Genomic DNA, 21,563 nt, shown 5'->3' with positions numbered 1-21,563 from the left:
TTTTCTCCTGAGGGAACATGGCTCTGTTCCCAGATATCTACATTTTGCAGCATGAAAGCATCACTAATGAGTCTCTGTTTTATGTAAAATTCTTGACTCTAGTGAAAAAGTTAATGCCTGCTCTGGACATTGAAATAACATTTGAAACCTCACCTGAACTAGCGGCACTAATAGAAGGCATGATATTTACATTTCAGCTTTTACACATTTCATTGGGGTTCACATTTGATTTTGGATATGGATGCTATGTGAACTGCTTTTGTGTACTTCAGGGCATGCATGTCTACAAAGGCTCTTATAACTTAGACTATAATTAGCATGTTCATGTGAGTCAAAGAGGAAATTACATGCTTGTATCTTACAGTTGATGAAAAATATACTGTAAACATGCCTAAATGTTAACGTGCAATTTTTTATCAAAACTAGGAAGTATAACTGTACATGTGCGGTTAAACTTCCTTTTTTGATGTTTTTATCACACACTAGAACACAGTATGCATACTGAGGGGGAAAAAAAGTTCACAAACTCTAAGATTGCTTGGTAATTCATATGTATCAATACAGATAAAATGTAAAGTTGTGAAATAACAGCAGAAAATATTGCTTTGTGATTTGTGCTGTTAATTCACTATAAGAAATAAAGGTACAACAGCTGTCACTCGGGCGGTACCTTTTCAAATGGTACATATTTGTACCTAAAGGGTCCATTTTGGTACCTTAAAGGTACATATTAGTACTTAAAGTGTACATATTAAAACCTATAGGTACAAAAGTGTACCTTTTGAAAAGGTACCGCCCCAGTGACAGCTTTTGTACCTTTATTTCTGAGAGTGTTGTTACTCCATCACATGGTCTTTCTGTCATATTTGTTTTAAATTCCTCCAAAAATGTGAGGCACTATGAACCCCTCTATCATGCATGTAGCTGCACATATGGAACGAGTCAAAGTTTCCATGTGTAGACTAAGAGTAAAGCTGACCGAGCGGCAGTCATTAAGTGGAAAACCTGAGGCGAAGTTTGGAAAGGAAGTAAATGAGCTCATAAATCCACAGTATGTCTGCTCAAGTCTCCCACACCCATCAGGCTGTACCTGTACCATCTTTGCAGTGTTTAGGATATAAGCAACCTCTAGCCTTTTGGTCAGGTGTGAAAACATATTTTTGAAACAAGTTTATGTTTTGCTGAGTCAAGTCAAGTCACCTTTATTTGTATAGCGATTTATACAATACTGATTGTGTCAAAGCAACTTTACAGTGTTAAACAGGAAAACAGTTTGTCAATAATGCAAGAAGACAATAACAGTCATTTTTCCAGCTAAAGTCAGTTCATTGATGATTCAGTGATGTCATCATCCAGTTCAGCTCTCTTCCAATAGTGTCTGTGCAATCAGTCAAGCGTCCCCAACTAAGCAAGCCAAAGGCGACAGTGGCAAGGAACCAAAACTCCATCGGTGACAGAAATGGAGAAAAAACCTTGGGAAAAACCAGGCTCAGTCGAGGGGCCAGTTCTCCTCTGGCCAGACGACACCAGCATGGTGTGGTTTAATTCTATGGTGTGGTTTAATTCTGACTCTTTATACATTATATAAGTAGTAGGTTTTTCGAAGGATTCGAAAGACTCGAGAGATGAACTAATCAATTCTCTCAGTGGCAAGGAACCAAAACTCCATCGGTGACAGAAATGGAGAAAAAACCTTGGGAAAAACCAGGCTCAGTCGAGGGGCCAGTTCTCCTCTGGCCAGACGACACCAGCATGGTGTGGTTTAATTCTATGGTGTGGTTTAATTCTGACTCTTTATACATTATATAAGTAAAGGAACGACTCGAAAAACCCGAAGACTCGAGAGATGAACTAATCAATTCTCTTTCTGGCTCAGACTGCATTGGTTAAGCTTATGGGGCTGTAACGTGATGAACGAACGACTCAAACCCGAAGACTCGAGAGATAAACTTAATCAATTCTCTTTCCGGCTCAGACTGCATTGGTTAGCTTATGGGGCTGTCACGTGAACGAACGACTCGAAAAACCCGAAGACTCGAAACAGGTGAACTACTTGACAAATGGTGCGTTCCAAACGGGATATATCGCCCTCTGTAGGGCACTTCGGAGTGAAAACAATCATGGCTGCCATATTGAAGGGTCGTTCCAAACCGAAGTGCTCAAAACTGGCCACTTCAAAGGGCCCTTCGGAATGAAGGATTTCGAAGGGTACAACTGATGGACACTTCGGGCTCCCATGATCCTTTGCGCAGATTCTTTGCATGATGATGGCGCCTCCGTGTGGGCACGTGATGATGACGCAGAAGGGCACTTCAAGAAACAGTTGTTTGGTCCCCTACACCCTTCAACCCTTCGAAGCTCTCACTCCGAAGGGTAAACCCTTTGAAGGGATTAGGGCATAGCCCTTCCGAATGGAACGCAGGGTAATTCCAGTACAGAACCTATAGAATGTTGCGCATGCGCGACTGAACAAATCACTCCCCGAGACGTCTATTGCGGGAAGCTGCCTCCTTGTCATCTCTGACTTATAACAAAAAACAGAGCAATGCCTAAAAGCTGCTTTGTGACAAGGTGTACAGTAAACAAGCTAAAAACCCAGAAACGTTTTTGTAAGCTGTCGACCCAAAAAACGAGCGTTTAGGACACAAATAGTTGTAGATTTCGCGGTATTTCACGTTGGGCCATTCAGTTGGATCATTTCTCAAACAAAAGGGGAAAAGGGGCATTGACATAGACCAATAAAATTTAGTTTCTTAATATACAGTATCTCCTCCCCTCAGATTCACATAGAGTGGTGAAACAATCCTTTGACATGGTTAAAAATAATGAATGGTCTTGTCGTCGATTACGTTTCCCTCCAGTGTTTTTTTTGGGTCGACAGCTTATAAAAACGTAGTTCTGGCTTTTTTAGCTTGTTTACTGTACACCTTGTCACATAGCAGCTTTTAGGCATTGCTCTGTTTTTTGTTATAAGTCAGAAATGACAAGGAGGCAGCTTCCCGCAATAGAAAGTCAATGGAGAGCGTTGGATTGTTCCCCCCCCGGTGGGCGTGGTCTTCAGATTATGACGCGTTGCGCTCTGTCTCAGTCACGTGACTTTTTTGTTGCGGCCGCCATCTTTAGGACCTTGCGTAGCCTCTCCTTAGTGATCGGATACCAAAATAACACTTCACCAACAACGGAAAACAATGGTATTTTTAAAAAAAATAGATACTTTAGGATTAGATCCTTATTTATTGTCACGAAATGCTGACTCCACTAAAGTCTAGTTAAAACTTACCAATTTGACGTTTGCTGATAGGCTATTTAGATCTACCTCATATACAATCCCTCTCCGTACACTCGGGCCATTTTCAGTTAAATTTTCACCAGCTAGAGACTTGTCCATTGGCCCGGATCCATCTGCCGCACCCGACCTGGATGCCTGTGTACTCACTTTCAGATTCTGGGCTGAATCAACCGGACCAGATGCGACAGCCGTAACTTGCCGACACTGCCGCATCCAAACGGGACTCGGCAGACTTAGCCAGTTTCATTTCTATATCTACTGTACTGTTCATTAACATTTCATTTAAAATTGATAACGTTACCTAGACAAAACGTTTACTTTCATTTTAATTATATAGATTATATAATATAATAGACAGCGAAACCAGAGTTTTTGGCTTGTGACGTTGGAGCATGCACTGTTATCTCCGCCTACTGGAAACTTTTTCAGGCTTCTGATTGGCCAACATGGCTTTACAGCTGAGGTTATATCGCCACCTGTCGGTTTGGCATGCTCTTGACAGTGCTTCATAGCACGCGTTTGCGTTTTCATGTGGATGGAGATTTTTTTTTAAACAGAAGAAAAAAAAACTATTTTTTATAAAACTTGTTTATAAAAATACCCGTGTACGTGTGGACATGGCCCAAGTGTGCCGCACAAGTCTTGAAAAGTGAAGCCAAAACATTTCGATTGCCCCCAGGTGGCTGGTCCCAGTATAGGTCATAAACCCCGCCCTCTCCATGTAATCTAATGGGACGTGAGACAAACTAAATAATACAATTTCACTTCAAATAATTTTTTGTCTAAAGATGGTTTTTGTCATTTTATGTAGCTTTTTATCACGCTGATGTAAGTTCAAGTGTTTACAATATGTCCTCTCCCTATTGGGACATTGGCGGCTTCACTTTTATTCAATGGAATATTCATACTTATTCATACTTTGAAGGGAGAGGTTATTATGTGAGTATAGGAGAGCATAAGTCTAAGTGGACGTCCATGACATGCAGAGTCCCACAAGGCTCAATTCTTGCACTGCTCTTGTTTAGCCTGTGTATGCTCCCACTAAGTCAAATAATGAGAAAGAACCAAATTGCCTATCACAGCTATGCTGATGATACCCAGATTTACCTAGCCTTATCTCCAAATGACTACAGCCCCATTGACTCCCTCTGCCAATGCATTGATGAAATGTTGGATGTGCCAAAATTTTCTTCAGTTAAACAAGGAGAAAACGGAAGTCATTGCATTTTTCCAGTCAAGACTTGGAGAAACTTGTTCATGCCTTTATTACCAGCCGGGTAGACTATTGTAATGGTCTCCTCACCAGCCTGCACAAGAAGACCATTAGACAGCTGCAGCTCATCCAGAACGCTGCTGCCAGGATTCTGGGGACGCTCATTGTGTACGAAATGTGCTATATAAATAAACTTGCCTTGCCTTGCCTTGGAAGAGAGTGAAGGTGCGTCGTCCATCTTTTTTTACACCCTGTGGAGCAAACATTCAAAGTCTGCAACTAAACTTTCCGTTATTTGTTTTTAAAACCTGTTCCATCTGCCATGTCACTTTTGGCAATGTAAAGTTTTTACAGCAGTTAAAATAAGTTACACTTTTATTATTATTATTATTATTATTATTATTATTATCATTCATTGTTAAACCACATATTGGGTATTAATATAAAGTCCCTTTTAATATAAAATATACATATCTACTTCATGTGATCAAAGACACCTTAACTAAAGAATTTCCTATATCCCACTTCCTATAGTGGAGAACATCCTTAGCAAAAAAGAACACTAATTCAGTGCATAAATAATAATAAAATTTAATTAAATTAAATCCTTCTTTATATATATATATATATATATATATATACTGTATATATATGAGAGGCCTCAGAGCTGTTGCAGTGACCTGCTTTTCTCCAGTCTAGCAGAGGGCAGTAACGCATGACCGACCATTCACATACTACATACTTCTAGTTCCGTTAGCTTGCACCATCAATCTAAGCAACGAAGCAAAGAAGAAGTTAAGGCTAAAATTAGAACAGCAATAAAAATTAGATGGCAAGAAGTTTGGAATAAGGAGTTGAGAGGAAGACATCTTTATCATATTCAAAATCAAGTTGGAGTTAATTTTGGTCGTAGAAGAGAAGATACAATTATTACCAGACTTTGCACTGGCCATACTTACGGTGGCCGAGAGAGCTCAACGCGCTACAAGTTAAGAGAACACATGCAAATTGAAAAAACACCAGCAAATTAAGAAAACATCTTCATCAGTTTGACAACACACAAAGAGCATTTCTGATGGAAGAATTAAAAGAAATAGGGATAGAAAATATTACACTTAAAACTTTGTTGAATAATGGCTTGAATCATTATAAAATATATAATGCTTTAATGACATTCTTTAAAAAAAAGTAGATCTGTTTAGCAGGATTCAGAAGGGTTTTATTTATTTATTTATTTATTTTAGTTCTTCCTATTCCGTCAATGGTCCACACTCCAGCCCAGTAGGTGGCGGGAATGCACCTATCGTTTGTTTGCCAACCGCCATAAAACTCCAAAAGAAGAAGAAGAAGAAGAATCTAAGCAACGAAAAAGGCGAATTACCTTCACAATGGCAAGTACAGTTTAGCTCTTAAACGTCCTAATATGTGCTTGTACATGTTTATTAGCTCGTTATTGTCTCGGTTAAGGTTTTTGTGGGCTAACGTTGACTGCAGGGCGTTGTCATAAAAGAGATGGCACTTAGTAACCAGCTACTGCTCGAGTAAATATAATAAACAAAATCAAAAATACGTCTATTTTTTCCGCAGACGGATTTTACAGAGCGGCTGTTTTGAAGGATATTAGATACTAAGCAGTGACATACGGCTTTTTTCATGTTACTTTTGCCGTTTTAATAACTTTTGCGTTTATGTTGCAGGCTGAGGTGGAAGAGACGATCAAAAGGATTCAGAGTCAGAAAGGAGTACAAGGAATCATCATTGTTAATGCAGAAGGTATCTGGCAAATGAGAAATGCTTGCAGATGTTTTCGTTTGTGATGCGCTTCAGTGGCAGCATGAAATTGATCAAAGAAAGAGAACTTTGTATCTAATATTTCTATGTGCTCTTTTAATAGGCATCCCTATCAAAAGCACGCTTGACAACTCAAGCACAGTTCAGTATGCTGGTAATGTCCATCAGCTGCTCATGAAAGCTCGGGGAATGGTGAGGGACATCGACCCTCAAAATGATCTCACCTTTCTCCGAGTTCGATCAAAGAAGAATGAGATTATGATTGCCCCAGGTAAAGAGATGTACACTTACGTAATGCTTACGTAATTCCATTAGGTTAGTGCAGTGGTTCGCAAACAAACTTCCAAGCCAGAGGATGACTTAAAATAATTTAAAGGGGACATCGGATGCCCATTTTCCACAAGTTGGTATGATTCTTTAGGGTCTTCATGAAATGTCTGCAACATACCTTGGTTAAAATTCCTCAGTGGTCATGTAATAAACACCCTTTTTACCTTGTCAAAAACAGCTCTGTTCACAGCGACCGTTTCGGTGCATTGCTCTTTAAATGATAATGAGCTATTGCTCACCCCACTCCTTTCTTCCGTGGGGCGTGTCAACAAAAGACAAGTGAATCGCTGCCTTGGACTTCGTATTCAAATAGCTAGCTATCTACGTAGAAACTGGCTGCAATTTGAAACAGCTCGCTGGATGACACAGTTTCAGACTCAGACAGCTCATAACAAACTGGCTGTGTTTTCTTTTCAGCTTTTCTGAGCTGGCAGACATGTCAGAAACCTAAATGCAAAAAAAAATCTTAAAAAGTGAAAATTTCAACTGATGGCCCCTTTAAATCAATATTTTTTAAAATTACAATAATTATAATAATTATTATTAAGGAATAGTTCACCCAAAAATGAAACTTTGCTGAAAATTTACCCACCCTCAGGCCATGCTAGATGAGCTTGTTTCTTCATAAGAGCAGATTTGGACAAATTTAGCATTACATCACTTGATCCTCTGCAGTGAATGGGTGCCGTCAGAATGAGAGTCCACACAGCTGATACATCACAATAATGTACAAGTTAACGTCACGACTCCAGTGACGCAAAAAGCTGCATGTTTAACAAATTCATCATTGAGATGTTTTTTAACTTTAAACCACTGCTTCCGGCTAAAACACAAGTCCATAATCTAGCCTAAAATATTGATTTTTCCAGTGAAAAAGTAATCTTTTCTGAGAATAATACACACTTTACAAGACATTTATTGATGGACTGGAGCCGTTTGAAACTCTTGTCATTTGAACTCTCATTCTGACGGCACCCATTCACTGCTGAGGATTCATTGGTCAGCAACTGATGTAATGCTAAATTTTTCCAAATCATTTCCCGATGAGGAAAAAAACTAATCTACATCTTGGATGGACTGAGGGTGAGTACATTTTAAGCAAATTTTTATTTGAACTATTCCTTTAAAATGTTAAAACAATCTAACTTCAAATTCTACAAAAACAAAACAAGACAAAACAAAAAAACAACAGTGGGGAATCTTCGAGCCAGTGGGCCTTTGAAACTAATCTACAGGTTTTTGATTAGTTTTTGACTAACCATGTTTTGTCTTGAATTGAATAGATTATATTTTCAGTTTCTTTTTTTGTAGATCAGGAATATGTTTTTAATATTGAATAATATTTTTCTCAATCAAATAGCTGCCAGCAGACATGCAGACCATGTGAATGTCAGATGTGATGTTTAGGACTGACTGTTTTGAAGCGAATCTGATCCATTTGTTCAGAACGTGTGGTTAAAAGCTGGTGTATCTACACTGTGTGTAAACATTGTGTGTGTGTGTGTGTGTGTGTGTGTGTAATGTACTGTATATTTCTATTCAGAATACAAAAACCTAAACAGATGTGAGTTGTATATGCCATATAATTGTATTTTTGCTGGCTGTCGACACAAAGCTAAATATACTGATGATTATGATCATAAATTAGTAATGTATTTTATTCTGTTCTGTACACAGACAAGGACTATTTCCTGATCGTCATTCAAAATCCTACGGAGTAGTCCTGAATTCTTCATAGTTGTTGCCATAGTATTTTTTTCTTTTTTAATTAATTGCCGGAAGTGTTTCGTTTCATGTTCTAGGAAAGTGAAGTTATAGCTTATTGCAAGTATTCAGTTTGTACTGCTCTTGCTTATCATTCCATTAATTTGCTCTTTATTTTGTAATTTATTTTTCTCTCATATTCTCTCTTTTGCAACTTCTTCAGCTGTTCATCATCTGTAAGCATCAACATGACACTATGACACATACTGTACTTGTTTGTGTATGCTAAAAAAGGATAATAAAACAACAATGCATTTCCTTTAATTTATTGTTTGCCTGTATATTTTCATATGGAATGAAATGATAAAGCCAAAGTGTTATACAGTTTACCATAATGTAAAACATAATGGAGAAACATAACATAATTAGATTCATAGATGGATTTGAATGTATATGAACTATTGATCTGCTAAATAATGGATAATGTTCAAAATACTTAGTAATTAAGCTATTATAAAGGGTTACTAAAATGCCAAATAGTTGCAGAAACTTAATTTATAAGATTAGGATAAATACTTTGCAAATGTTTTGTTATTCGTTTATGTACGTAGGCCTGTACTTAAACTGGCTGCTGTCCCTTTAAATTCTGCTATGACGTCACGAACTTTAGTTTATTGTCTCGAGCTGTTTTGCTTACAGTGAGTCAGGAGCTCGAAAAGGACCGAGAATTTAGCGAATAATAACAAATAACTCCGTTTAGTTCCTTTTTTACCACATTCAAGCCCAGTTATGCCATCCGACAGGCCCTTCAAACAGAGACGGAGCTATGGTAAGATGAGTTTTATTCGTGCTGTTTCAGCACAAGTGTGTTTGTTTATCAGGTTTGTTTTTGTCTCTAGCCTGCTAGCAGCTAGGTGTCACACTGTTTACAGTTTCCTATAAGGCGTTACATGATTATGAAATGATTTTAGAGATACATTTAAGTTTAAAAGACGGGTTTTAACCGACAGAGGTCAGTTGGTATCCAGTGAGCTAGTCTGGCCCATAGGTCTCTTGTTTAAATAACAACAGCTTTAATCCACAGATGATTTGTTAGAAATCATATATATATATATACATATTTTTATAATGGTGTATTGTTATCCACATCTGAACTGCCAGGTATTGGGAAGATTAACATCTATGATAGATTATCTATTTTACTAAAAAAAAAATCATACTGATTCTAGTATTCTTGCCTATCTATTGATATATATTAAAGAATGCAGTCCTTTTATGAATATGAATTGTGATTAATAACAACATTAAAGAAATGGATGGACATTACACGTGTTGGGGAAATGATGCTGTAATTTGATCTTTTTCTCATAGTCCAGACTGAGGACAGGGTGTGGGGAGGGAGGAGCATAAAACCCTTGCATAATCTTCTTAAACCTAACAAGAACAACATATTTGCTGTTTTAAACACATCTGTAAATGTCCATCTAGGTCAATATGTTCTGCATATGTATTGAACCTTTGGGATTATGTAATTGACTAGAATGACCCTGACATGGGCTTAGTTAAGATGATACATTGACACCGAGCTGTCCCAATAAGCAAGCTGACTTGACATTGTGTTTTAGCATTTTGACATGCATGTTTTTTCTCAGCGTTACTTGGATTGACCCAAACATTATGCTCTTAAAACAAAAAGACTGATCAATTGACTTTTCTCAGATAAAATTGGGTTACTCCGGATAAAATAAGAGTACTAATCCCATGTGAAATCAATTGTTTTACTCTGGTTTCATAGCAGACATGTCACAAACGCTAGATATTAAACTCTTTGGGAAGAATTACTTTTTTATATTTATATATCTTATATATGTTATATGGTTAAAGTACAGTGGGCTATGTCAAACAGCAAGGCAACAACAATCAATCTTTACTATTTGCCTATGCATCAAGAATGTTTATAGCCTGTTTCTGCTAAACAGGTTTTACATAAGTGATGCTAATGCAGTATATATATCTTATATATGTTATATGGTTAAAGTACAGTGGGCTATGTCAAACAGCAAGGCAACAACATATCAGCAATAATCAATCTTTACTATTTGCCTATGCATCAAGAATGTTTATAGCCTGTTTCTGCTAAACAGGTTTTACATAAGTGATGCTAATGCAGTTACTGTAGTGTTTAGAGGAATGAGGGATGACTACAGTCATGTCAATCATGTGTGTTTTTAGTTACATAAACACATCCTAGTATAGTGTTGTAGTCTATGGTCATTTAAAGTACTACATTTTTGTTTTATTTTTCTTGTTTTTCAGCTGATCGTTGCAAGGAAGTGCAGCAGATACGAGAGCAGCATCCCAATAAAATTCCTGTGAGAAACGGTTTTGTCTTATGGATGTGTCATAAATGAATTAAGCCTGAGTGAAGCCTTATTGCTTTCAAGAGATTTATTTTAAGATGCTAAGATTCTTCTAAGGGGGCTTTAAAATAAGCTAAAACAACAACAAAAAATCAATATATTTCATATTTTAATTTCCCCCCTTTGAAGAACCAGGGTTCCCATGGTCTTGGGAAACCAGGACATGTGAGGAAGCCAGTGTTATTTTATATCACTGAGATGCTATCATAGGCTTTATTAATATTTTAAAAAAGTTTTTGTTTTTGTTGTGGGTTTTCGTCATGTTTATTTGTCATGATTTATATATATGTCTATATAGGTTTTTATTAACCTTATTTATATTAATTTTAGTTTGAGTAATTTTAGTACATCAATTACTTAAATCAATTCATCAATTAAATAAATGTTGCCTTGGTAACTAACTGAAATAAAAAGTTTTTTATATTCAATTTTATTTCAGTTAACATTTATTTTATTCTGATGATACATTTTATTATTATTATTATTATTATTATTTAGTTTTTTTTGTTTTGTTTTAGTGCTAGTTACCTATAATAACCCTGGAGGAAGCCTAATTTTAAAAGTGTGATTTCTAGACCTGGAAAAGTCATGTACATCAGTAAAATCTTAAAACTCTATGGGGATTTTTTATACATTTTTCTAGTTATGATCTGCTCTAAAGTATTTTGCTGGGTAGAAATTAATAATAAAAAAAAATCCATATACTTAACCAGTAAATCTGAAACAACTGGAAAATTAATGGATATTGTTTGAATAAACATTGTTATGGACAGTTGGGTACCTTGGAATAAAGAAGCACTGCTCTAGACCTATTTCAATACTGTGTCAAAAGACTATATCATTTGTCTTGTTAATATTTTTTATTCCAGGTGATCATTGAGAGGTATAAGGGGGAAAAGCAACTTCCCGTCTTGGACAAGACCAAGTTCCTCGTTCCTGACCATGTTAACATGAGTGAGCTGGTAAAGATAATCAGGTAAACATAATATCCTTAAATCCAATTTTGGACCTTTAAAATTCTTTTTTTTTTAACTTGTTAAATTTTTAGAACCGGGTTGTTGAGTGTACATTCCTGCATGACTTTCATTTAATATCACTGAGATACACAGAGAGCTTTTTTTGTCCATGTACAAGTCACTTGCAGTGAGTCGTGTGATTCAGCCTCGTCCAGTTTGTTTACTCGTCTGGTGGGGGTTTGAAGCAGGGTGGGGGAGGGGAATGCAATGGTGTGCCAATTTTGAGTGTCTGCTGACCCCGTCATCCACAGGGGACTAATACAAACGCTTTTAAACAGTTCAAACTCGAAAACTCTTTGCACAACATCCACATTCTCTGTAGTGTATTATTTTCCTATATCCACTGTGGTGTATTATTTTTAAAACAAGACTCTAGTGAGCTAAACTTTCCTCTTAAAGGAAGCTTGTAGATCAGTGTTGCCTTCCAGTATTTTAACACAGACTCAGTCAGATGATCAGACTAAGAACATTTTGTTGGACCCATGCGACCCATCATACTTCATAATCCTTGGCGACTAGTCATGACTGCTGCATTATTTATAGTTCAGACTTGAAATAATGATTAAGTGATTATCAGAATTTAAAGGCAAAGTGTGTCATTTCTACTGCACTAGCATCACATTTTAAATGGCTATTAACAAAATAAATAAACACGTGGACATGAATTATAAAAATATTTCAGGTTCAATACAAGTTAGTCAATCAACATAATTTTGTGGCTTAATTACCACAAAAAATTATTTTGACTCATCCTTTGTTTTCTTTAAAAAAGATCCTTTAAAAATGAGGATTTATTTAAATCCTCAGAAATATGAAGTTTATTTTTTTTTAATGTGTGTATTATTTGAGCTGTATTGTTAAATCAGTTATGTAGTTGTTTAAAGGAACACTCCACTATTTTTGAAAATAGGCTCATTTTCCAACTCCCCTAGAGTTAAACAGTTAAGTTTTACCGTTTTCGAATCCATTCAGCCGATCTCTGGGTCTAGTGGTAGCACGTTTAGCTGTAGCTTAGCATAGATCATTGAATCTGATTAGACCGTTAGCATCTCGCTCAAAAAAGACCAAAGGTTCCTAGCCATATCGGCCAAGAAAATTGCAACTGTTCATTTTCCGTCAGTCTTAGTACACTTGTAACTACAGAAGAGTCAAGTTTTAAGTAGGAAAAATATAGAAACTCTTTGGTCTTTTTTGAGCGAGATGCTAACGGTCTAATCAGATTCAATTATCTATGCTAAGCTAAGCTAAAAATGCTACCGCCAGACCTGGAGATCGGCTGAATGGATTCGAAAACGGTAAAACTCAACTGTTTAACTCTAGGGGAGTTGGAAAATGAGCCTATTTTCAAAAATAGTGGAGTGTTCCTTTAAGGGTTTTCATGGAAACAAAAATGTGATTTTTTTTTTTTAACACTAATATATTATTAAGCATATTGCTTGTGTCTTGTGGCTATAGTATTGAAACTGAGTATTTTAAGATTTACTTCCATTGGAAATATCTCACTGTAAACCAGATTTTTTGCTTTTTTTAAAGCAGATTTTCAGTCTAAGTTAATGAGACCAGATTTCTAAAGATTTAAAGGCATAAATGTGAAGTTTTTATTAATTTTAAAACTTGTGTATAAAAAGAGCTTTAAAGCTTTTTAAATCATCATTTATACAGTTTTAGGGTTTTCAAATTGCTAAATTGGACATACCCGTACACAAATTTTAATAAGTGACATTTTTATAAGTGATATTTTTCACGCAAAAATCATATCAGGCATATTGCTCGCATCTTGTGGCTATATTATTGAAACGTTGAGTATTTTAACGTTTACTTCGATTGTAAGCATCTCACTGTAAATCAGATTTTTGTTTTAAAGAAAATGAGGAACAAGTGGAAATTGATTTTTGTGGTAATCATTATTATGCCACAAATGCTGTCGACTGAGCTGAACTTGTACTGAACCCAGAATATCCCTTTAATTTGTCTTGAATGTGCATGTTTTTGTCATTTTAATCAGTAATCAAAATGTCACTTTTTTCCAGGCGTAGACTGCAGCTCAACCCCACCCAGGCGTTTTTCCTTCTTGTCAACCAGCACAGCATGGTCAGTGTGTCCACCCCCATTTCTGAGATCTACGAACAAGAGCGAGATGAAGATGGCTTCCTCTACATGGTTTACGCCTCCCAGGAGACCTTTGGTTGCTAAGCCGGCCACTCGCCCTTTGAGGGAGGGACAGCAGAGGGAGGAAGAGACGTCAACAGGAAGCAGGCTCACCCAAATGTACTCATCATCCCTGCTCTTTCCTTACTGGTATGAAACAAAATAAAGCCGTTGTTTCTTCTCCATGTGACACTACAGTGCAAACCACAGCACAACCGTAAACACTATTCAGACCCTTTGCCCCATTTTAAACTTAGTTGTTGTTTTTTGTATAAGCTCAATATAGGTATTACACTGTTAATACTTTGTATTTGGCCCCAGTTGCTTTTTTCCCCCTGGCATTTTATTACTTTTAGGCCGTTATGTCAAATAATTAGTAGCATATGTTCTTGTAAATAAGTGAGTGTTTATTTTTGGATTAATTTGCTTTTTCTGTCTGTTTGCTTATAGTAATTTCCTGTTGCCAGACCTTAGTGGTGCTGGTGTAAGATTATAAAATCTTACTTCAGAATTAAGTGCTTATTAATCATAATGCAGCGTAGTTCTCATCAAATTTCCTGTCAGATGCATTCTGTGGTTCCCAAAACAAAACTGTAAAGAGACCAGTGGCTCCAAAGGTGCAATTATTAAAATTAATTGAAGTATCAGAGGGTTTCTGAAGCCTTTATGAGCCTGTGTTTATTTCTGGGCTCCTGTGTAAAAATAACTCATCATCCACTCTTTGTAGAATAAAGATACTGCCTGACAGTAACTGTACTCAAAAGCCACATTGATCTGTACTGTACACATTTGAGCCAGAAGAACCTCTGAGATCTTTTGGCATCTGAGAGTATTCTGCAGTCCGACTCTCATATTCTTTAGTAGATGCGAATAAATTGCTTTTTTTGCACAATTAAAACATCTAAGAGGACAAAACTATTAGAAGTTCAACAATTATAGCACATAATTATATTCTCCTTTATACTTGTTTTTTTTTCTCCTGTCACCATACGAGCTGTATGCCTTCTGTTAAATCTCTAATGAAGGGATTGTGATGCACTACTTTGCATGATTTTTCTTAACCTTTTTTTTTATATTGATTTATGCTATAGATTTAATTATTTCAGCTTTATTTAAAGCTAAAATACCAGAAAGACTTTGTAGATGTTTTGAAAAAAAAACAAAAAAACTGAAATATGTATGTTTGAAAAATGTGTGTATAAATCATTGGACGAAATGATTATAATGTGTTATGTTTTTCATTTCTAGACATTTAGAGGGGGGGGGACTTGGATATTTGTAAGATGGGAGAGAGACACAGATAATAACAATTATGAGACAGTAAAGTTTTTCTAATACTATATATTTTTTCATGCAAATCATGGATAAAAATCATCCTTAAAGAACAACAAAACTGCCCAGAAGTGCTAAAAGACAATTGACAGTCACAATTAAAATTTTGAAACAATGAAAGATGCGTAAATTCAGTTCTCAACAGCTGTCCAGTCTGTATTTAAGATATGGACGAAAGCTTTATTTTACTAAGGTATTTAACATCTGTAATATACTGCATCTAGTATAGATGTTTTCCCCTTGAATGAGTCTTGATATATTGAGCCTTACATAGTCTTTACCTGAGAGTCTCTGTATGATCAGGCAGTTCAGTACCACATGACAAAGCTGTAATGAAGGCTGTTGTGTAATGTGCATGTATTTTAAGATAATACTGACCAACATTGTATGACATTGTAAAAGGTAAATCTTTAAAAGTAGCTTTAAAATGAGTCACATCATGTTTCATTATAAATGATAATGAGCTAAATGATTTACACAACTATACACAGAAATATAAACACAAAGACAAATACATGGCTAATTCTGGTCCCGTTTGTGTAAGGGTCTGTAGCATCCTGTGACCATCAGGTGGCAGTAATGTCTAGCAGGAGATGAGCAGGGAGTTGGTGAGAGACTGGTGACTCTGTGCTCTCTCTATCGTCTTGCCATTAGAGAGGATCTCACACGCAGCCAGTTCATGACAAAGAGCATTGAGCACCTCCAAGAGATGTGCTTTCCCTGCAGATCAGCGGTGTATGGAATGGTTAATCCATAGATGCAATGGAAGGGTTAATCCACTATAGACTCAATCTTTTAATTCCATCTTTATACTGTACACCAGGGTTGAAAAAGTCTGAGACCACTAGTGAGAATGCTTCTTTTTTGCTTTTTTCCTTTCTAACTATAAGCACCATTTTTTAAATGATAAATTGTCAGCAAAAAAAAAGAGAAAAAAAACTATTTGGCGTGCCTCCCTTTTTCTTAACAACAGCAGCACTGCTGTTATTTTAGTATCACTGAGATACTACTATAGTTTTTACTAATATTTTACATGTTTATTTTTATATTCCACTTTCCTTTTAATTTTAAAGTTTTAGTAATTTTGTTGCGTTTTTGGCATTTTTCTATTAGTTTTTTGTTTTAAATATCTGTATAGTTATTAACTTTTATTTCAGTTTTAGTTATTTTAGTGCATCGTTAAACTTAATGAAAATAAGAAATGTTTCCTTGGCAACTAGCTTAAAATATATATATTTTTTTATATATATATATTTTATTTCAAGTAATGAAAATATATATTTTTTATGGTTTTAGTTTACTATACTAATCCTGCTCAAGCTGCATAAACCCCAAAAGTTTGTGTAAAACCTGAAGATCTTGTTCTCCAGGATGATTTGAGAAAGATCCAAAGAGCATTTTGTGCTTTATTGGAAGCAAGAACATCAAGAATGATCAACATCACAAACTTGAGTTTGATTAGTGATCTATGAACAGTGTAAAATGTTACATATTTTACTAATTTTACATAACTTCTTTTGATGCACTTTTTTTTCAAAATCCCCAAACTTACTTCCATCTTAAAATAAAAAATACAAATGATAATAATAATAAAATCCCAGGGTTTTAAAGTGGTCTCAGACTTTTGTAGCATACTGTACACCTAATGCTCCTGCCACATTTTCACTGCATACCAGGCCAGTTAAACAGTGAAGGTTTATAAGAGCAGAGCTGGCAAGTTAAAAGTTATTGTGTCTCTTACCATGCTGAGGATCACTGCAGGACTCCAATGTGCTGAGCAAAATCTTTCCTAAAGATCTTCTCGAGACATTCTCCAATAAAAACAAGAAAATGTAACACCATATTAAATGGTAATAAATGGTGATTAAATACATTTAATGAATTTATATTTATACATTTTATTACACTAAAATGTATCATATCATTAAAATGTATATCTTTATTATAAATGTATTCATTATATATTAATGAATACATTTATAAAATAAATATAATTAAAAATAATAAAATGGCAAAATACTTATTGTGTCAGTATTAATAATGAAAATGTAATCAACCAGCCATGACATGATGAATACTGAAACTATTAATTGCACAAAATACTTGTATAGTAATCATATGGCCGTGTTGCTATTGATGACTTCCTAAATAAAGTTTATCTTATTTTAGGATCATAAGAAAATCCATTGTGCTTGATAAACACTCATCTATTGTGCAGCTTGAAAACATTTACTATAGCATCACTGGGCTGACAATTCTCTACGGACTGACCAGCTCTCGCAGCTGCTGCAGAAGCTGTAGCACATCCATCAGTTTCTCCTCCACCAGAGACAGACGCACCCGCTCCGTCTCCAGCATCTGCAGCTCCACGTGGAGCAGCTCCGTCTCCTCGGCCTTCTGTTGTAGCTCCTGGACCAGAGCGTCCCTCATCTGCAGACACACGACACTTAACGCGGACCTTGCGCGATTTAAACAGTAACTCTCCAACACACAATGAATTTCAGGTTAGGAGAATCTTTGCCAGATGTGCCGATAGCCCATAATTCAGCCGAGACGCATAATTTCTCAGACAGAAATAGTTCAGATATGCTTGTTTTTGGCCTGTCTGACCATATGTCAAAAATCCACATCTGCTGCCTGCGCTCGCGTTAAGGCTCGGCCCAAATTGCTTATGCCCAGAGTGTTCGAGGATGGTTTTTTCCATGAATGTGTGTGGGGCCTTTTTAAAAGCACTAGCAACATAGTTCACGTCTGGTGCATCACAGCTGAGCTGTGTCTAACAGCTCAATGTACATGTAATTATGTAAAGCCTGGAGGTTTATTCCTGCGGTCATCTGATTGGCTGTTCACACAGACACACACGCGGCTGGTTGCTTGGGTGGGAGATTGAGTGAGAGCTGTGGCTTTTCTCTGAAGCCTGTCCTTCTCATAACAACCGCTTGTAATCTAATTTTACACCCCTGAACCCAGCAGCAACCATGAACGTAAAAGTCAAACAGAACTGAAAGACCTGGTTTGGTGACGTAAGGAGGTTTAAAAGAGCAGCAGCAGCAGCAGCAGCCAAAGTTTATTTGGATGAACTTGTGCCCTTGCGTATGAAAATGTCTCATTAGTATTTGGAATCTTTGATAAAGGTTTTAACTGCTGGGTTACTACGTGTGTTTGAGTTTGTTTTTCTTTCTGTTTAATGTGATTCTGTTCTTCAGCTGAACATGTCCTCCAGCTCAGACATTATTTGTTTCTATGACAACGCTCATAACAGCAAAATGAATCCAGAAATATTTAGTTTTTCTGTCTGTTCATCTCTGTTCTTTTGCAAAATCGCATCAGGTATTTCTGGCTATATAAAGGCAGCTGAATAAGCACCTTTATTCATTTGGTACTATTTTTTGTTTTTACATAATGATCACATAAGAGAAATGAAAATGATTAATATTCAACTTGACAAAGATGTGAACTTGTTGGAAACTTGTAATTATGGTTATTCAGTCATAAACACAGCATTAAACCTTCAGAGAATGTTTTCTTTTAACCCTTGAAGAATTTTATAAAGCTATTACAGTACTTAATTAAATGGGATAATTCATCCACAAAATGTTGCTCCAAACTTGTATGACCTTCTCTCTTCTGTGGAACATTTTCTTTGTCCATGTTCCACATATTTTTGTTTTCATGTTCCACAGAAGAAAGTCATACAGGTTTGAAATGACTTAAGTAGATGATGACAGAATTTCATTTTCTTGGGTGAACTATCCCTTTAAGTGTTAAATATATCATGTTATCATCTCACAAGCTAAAAAAAATTAAAATCAGCTGAATGCAGTCATACCTGGTCAGTGTCCATCTCTGCCCTCTTGGCCTGACTCTCCTGTAGTTCAAGCTGTTTATTGAGTCGTATGACCCTCTCCAGCAGCTCTAGCACAGCCGTCTGACTCTCCTCTGTGCGAGAGTCGCTGAAATGAGACAGCAGCTTCTTCGCTGCTTTCTCATCACACCTGAGAGCATACAAAACACGTGAGGAACCTGGCAGTATGCTTCCCTATAAGCCATTTACTAAATCTTAACATGTTTGGATCTCATTAGATCTTTTAGATTGTACAAAATAATTGTAAACAGCTGTACAAGGGCATTTGGGAACGCATTGAGTGATATGGTTAGCAGCGGATAGGTGTACCTGTCTCCACAACAGGACAGTCTGGTGAGGATTCGCTTCACCTCGTCCACTTGTCTCTGTTGCTCTCCGGTCCATCTTTCTTCCTCTTCATCAGACGCCGCTTGACCCTCCACTGAACGGAAAAGCTGCTCCTCCACTATATGAACACACAGCATAAACATGCATGAAATTTCTCATTACACTTGAAGCAACGTATCAAAATAAAAATTCATTTTGTTTTGTTTTGTTTTACTTGAATAAACCAGTTCATTTAGATGTTACCACATTAAGGTATATATACACTATTGTTTAAAGGTTTGGGGTCAATACAATTTTGAATGTTTTTGTAATAAGTCTCGTGCTCACCAAGGCTGCATTTATTTAATTAAAGCTGCAGTCCTTAAGTTTTGCCTCTTTGTCGCCATCTCTGTTTGAAACCTGCAATTGCAGTTATTTGCGGAATTAACGTGGGGTGTGCATCGGTTATACTATGTTCTCAAATTGTTCATTCTAATTCCAGTCACTTACATGTGTTTCATTACCATCATGCACCGTTTAAAAGTCTATTCTCAAAATGATAAGTTTAATTATTCAAGCTGATATAAGAAGAGGTTATAAATGTTCTGCCACCTGCAGCATCCACACATATGATTTAGCCTATTAGCCGGGACTCCTTCTTGTGAATCGGGCTAAGGTAAGGAGATAGTTTTGAACACTGATTGGTTATGTACTTGCTCAATAATTGATTATAGATAATAAAAAAAAAAAGAAGAAAAAAAAAAGTTACGGAATGCAGCTTTAAACTTTTTTTTTACAGTTTTTTTTTTACAGACATGAATCTGCAATGATGCACTTCATAATATTGATGATGAGTGTCTTCTAAAATGATTCAGAAAATGCAAGTATCAACTATTTACAGGTTGCACACCAACGGAGTCTCAAAAAGGGTTGAGTAATGTTAATATTTGCCTTACTAGTGTCAGGCACAGTCTCTGCATGTCCCGTCGGCGAGTGTCGATCCTGCTCTGTGTCTAGGCAACAGCGTGGCGCAGTCTGACTAGCCCCATTATACCGTCTGTCTGGTTTGTTGACTAATGGAACTGATGTTTTAGACACTTCAGATCTGTGAAGAAAAATACAGTAAGTGAAATAACAGGTCAGAGTAGATCAGATGTTAATGGGTAGTTCTGGTGTTGGACAATCTAGTAACATAACACTAGCAATAAACTGCTTAGGCTTGCACTTGAATTGCAACAATTAGCATTTATTAGTTCATTTAAGCATTATTTTAATGTACAAATGTTCGAACATATATAGCACTACACATCATTTCCACATCTTTATTTAACAAAGATGCTAATTATTATGATCAATGTAATTCTTATCCGAAGGTGCAAAGGTGTTTGTGGATAACTGAAGCCAGGCATGGTGACAGAAGATTCATTAAAGGAATAGTTCACCCAAAAAATTTTTTTTTTTTATGTTTATCTGCTTACCCCCAGGGCATCCAAGATGTAGGTGACTGTTTCTTCAGTAGAACACAAACGAAGATTTTTAACACAAACCGTTGCAGTCTGTCAGTCTTATAATGGAGGTGAATGGGAATCACGGCTTTGAGAGTTAAAAAAAAAAACATAAACAAAACCAAATGAAACCCTGCGGCTCGTGACGATACATTGATGTGTAAAGACACAAAACGATCGGTCTGTGCAAGAAACTGAACAGTATTTATATCGTTTTTTACCTCTGATTCACGCAATGTCCGAACTGTTCGAACTGTCCTGAGCGGTGGCACGTCCTCCTGAGCGCGTTCTCAACAGCAGGCGCGTGAGGCGTCTTCTACTTCTTCATGCTTTACGGCAGATCGCAGACTTATAAGTGCATTACCGCCACCTATCTCTGAAATGGACCATTGACACTATCTACAATCTCAATTAGGAGTGTGAATGGTCCACTTGAGAGACAGGTGGCGGTAATGCACTTATAAGTCTGCGATATAAGCGCCTCACGTGCCTGCTGTTGAGAACGCGCTCAGGAGGACGTGCCGCAGCTCAAGACAGTTCGAACAGTTCGGACATTGCGTGAATCAGAGGTAAAAAACTATATAAATACTGTTCAGTTTCTTGCACAGACCGATCGTTTTGTGTCTTTACACATCAATGTATTG

The 21,563-nt window shown here is 36.6% G+C and overlaps 3 protein-coding genes across 3 annotated transcripts in view; 2 read left to right on the top strand and 1 right to left on the bottom strand.

Moving 5' to 3' along the window:
• Positions 1-5,767: 5,767 nt before the first annotated feature.
• On the top strand, positions 5,768-8,645 carry LOC107749441 (dynein light chain roadblock-type 1-like). The gene is made up of 4 exons (XM_016564599.1): positions 5,768-5,893; positions 6,200-6,275; positions 6,397-6,564; positions 8,301-8,645. The coding sequence occupies exons 1-4, from the start codon at positions 5,891-5,893 to the stop codon at positions 8,342-8,344; spliced, it is 291 nt and encodes a 96-aa protein (XP_016420085.1). The 5' UTR covers positions 5,768-5,890; the 3' UTR covers positions 8,345-8,645.
• Positions 8,646-8,990: 345 nt separating this feature from the next.
• On the top strand, positions 8,991-14,502 carry LOC107749440 (microtubule-associated proteins 1A/1B light chain 3A-like). Its single transcript, XM_016564598.1, has 4 exons — positions 8,991-9,156; positions 10,644-10,699; positions 11,617-11,723; positions 13,794-14,502. The coding sequence occupies exons 1-4, from the start codon at positions 9,117-9,119 to the stop codon at positions 13,954-13,956; spliced, it is 366 nt and encodes a 121-aa protein (XP_016420084.1). The 5' UTR covers positions 8,991-9,116; the 3' UTR covers positions 13,957-14,502.
• Positions 14,503-15,113: 611 nt separating this feature from the next.
• Positions 15,114-21,563, bottom strand: part of LOC107749439 (EF-hand and coiled-coil domain-containing protein 1-like) — a 20,113-nt gene continuing 13,663 nt past the window's right edge. Inside the window, exons 3-8 of the mRNA XM_016564597.1 lie at positions 20,371-20,519; positions 19,418-19,553; positions 19,073-19,238; positions 17,515-17,673; positions 16,985-17,054; positions 15,114-15,963 (exon numbers count right to left, since the gene is read on the bottom strand). Of these exons, the coding sequence (XP_016420083.1) occupies positions 15,827-15,963; positions 16,985-17,054; positions 17,515-17,673; positions 19,073-19,238; positions 19,418-19,553; positions 20,371-20,519 (817 nt within the window). The 3' untranslated portion in view covers positions 15,114-15,826. The remainder of the gene's footprint in view (positions 15,964-16,984; positions 17,055-17,514; positions 17,674-19,072; positions 19,239-19,417; positions 19,554-20,370; positions 20,520-21,563) is intronic.

This window comes from Sinocyclocheilus rhinocerous, unplaced genomic scaffold (assembly GCF_001515625.1).
Source record: "Sinocyclocheilus rhinocerous isolate Xijiao unplaced genomic scaffold, SAMN03320098_v1.1 scaffold889, whole genome shotgun sequence".
In the NCBI taxonomy this organism is placed as follows: Eukaryota; Metazoa; Chordata; class Actinopteri; order Cypriniformes; family Cyprinidae; genus Sinocyclocheilus; species Sinocyclocheilus rhinocerous.
Note: the sequence above shows the minus strand (reverse complement) of the source record. Positions and strands in the feature narration are given on the sequence as shown.

Excerpts from the sequence above, each read along its gene's own strand:
- LOC107749440 (XM_016564598.1), top strand. The coding sequence starts at position 9,117 with ATGCCATCCGACAGGCCCTTCAAACAGAGACGGAGCTATG. Across the intron at positions 9,157-10,643 it reads CAAACAGAGACGGAGCTATG|CTGATCGTTGCAAGGAAGTG; the intron begins GTAAGATGAGTT and ends CTTGTTTTTCAG. Across the intron at positions 11,724-13,793 it reads GAGCTGGTAAAGATAATCAG|GCGTAGACTGCAGCTCAACC; the intron begins GTAAACATAATA and ends ACTTTTTTCCAG.
- LOC107749441 (XM_016564599.1), top strand. Across the intron at positions 6,276-6,396 it reads CATCATTGTTAATGCAGAAG|GCATCCCTATCAAAAGCACG; the intron begins GTATCTGGCAAA and ends CTCTTTTAATAG. Across the intron at positions 6,565-8,300 it reads TGAGATTATGATTGCCCCAG|ACAAGGACTATTTCCTGATC; the intron begins GTAAAGAGATGT and ends TTCTGTACACAG.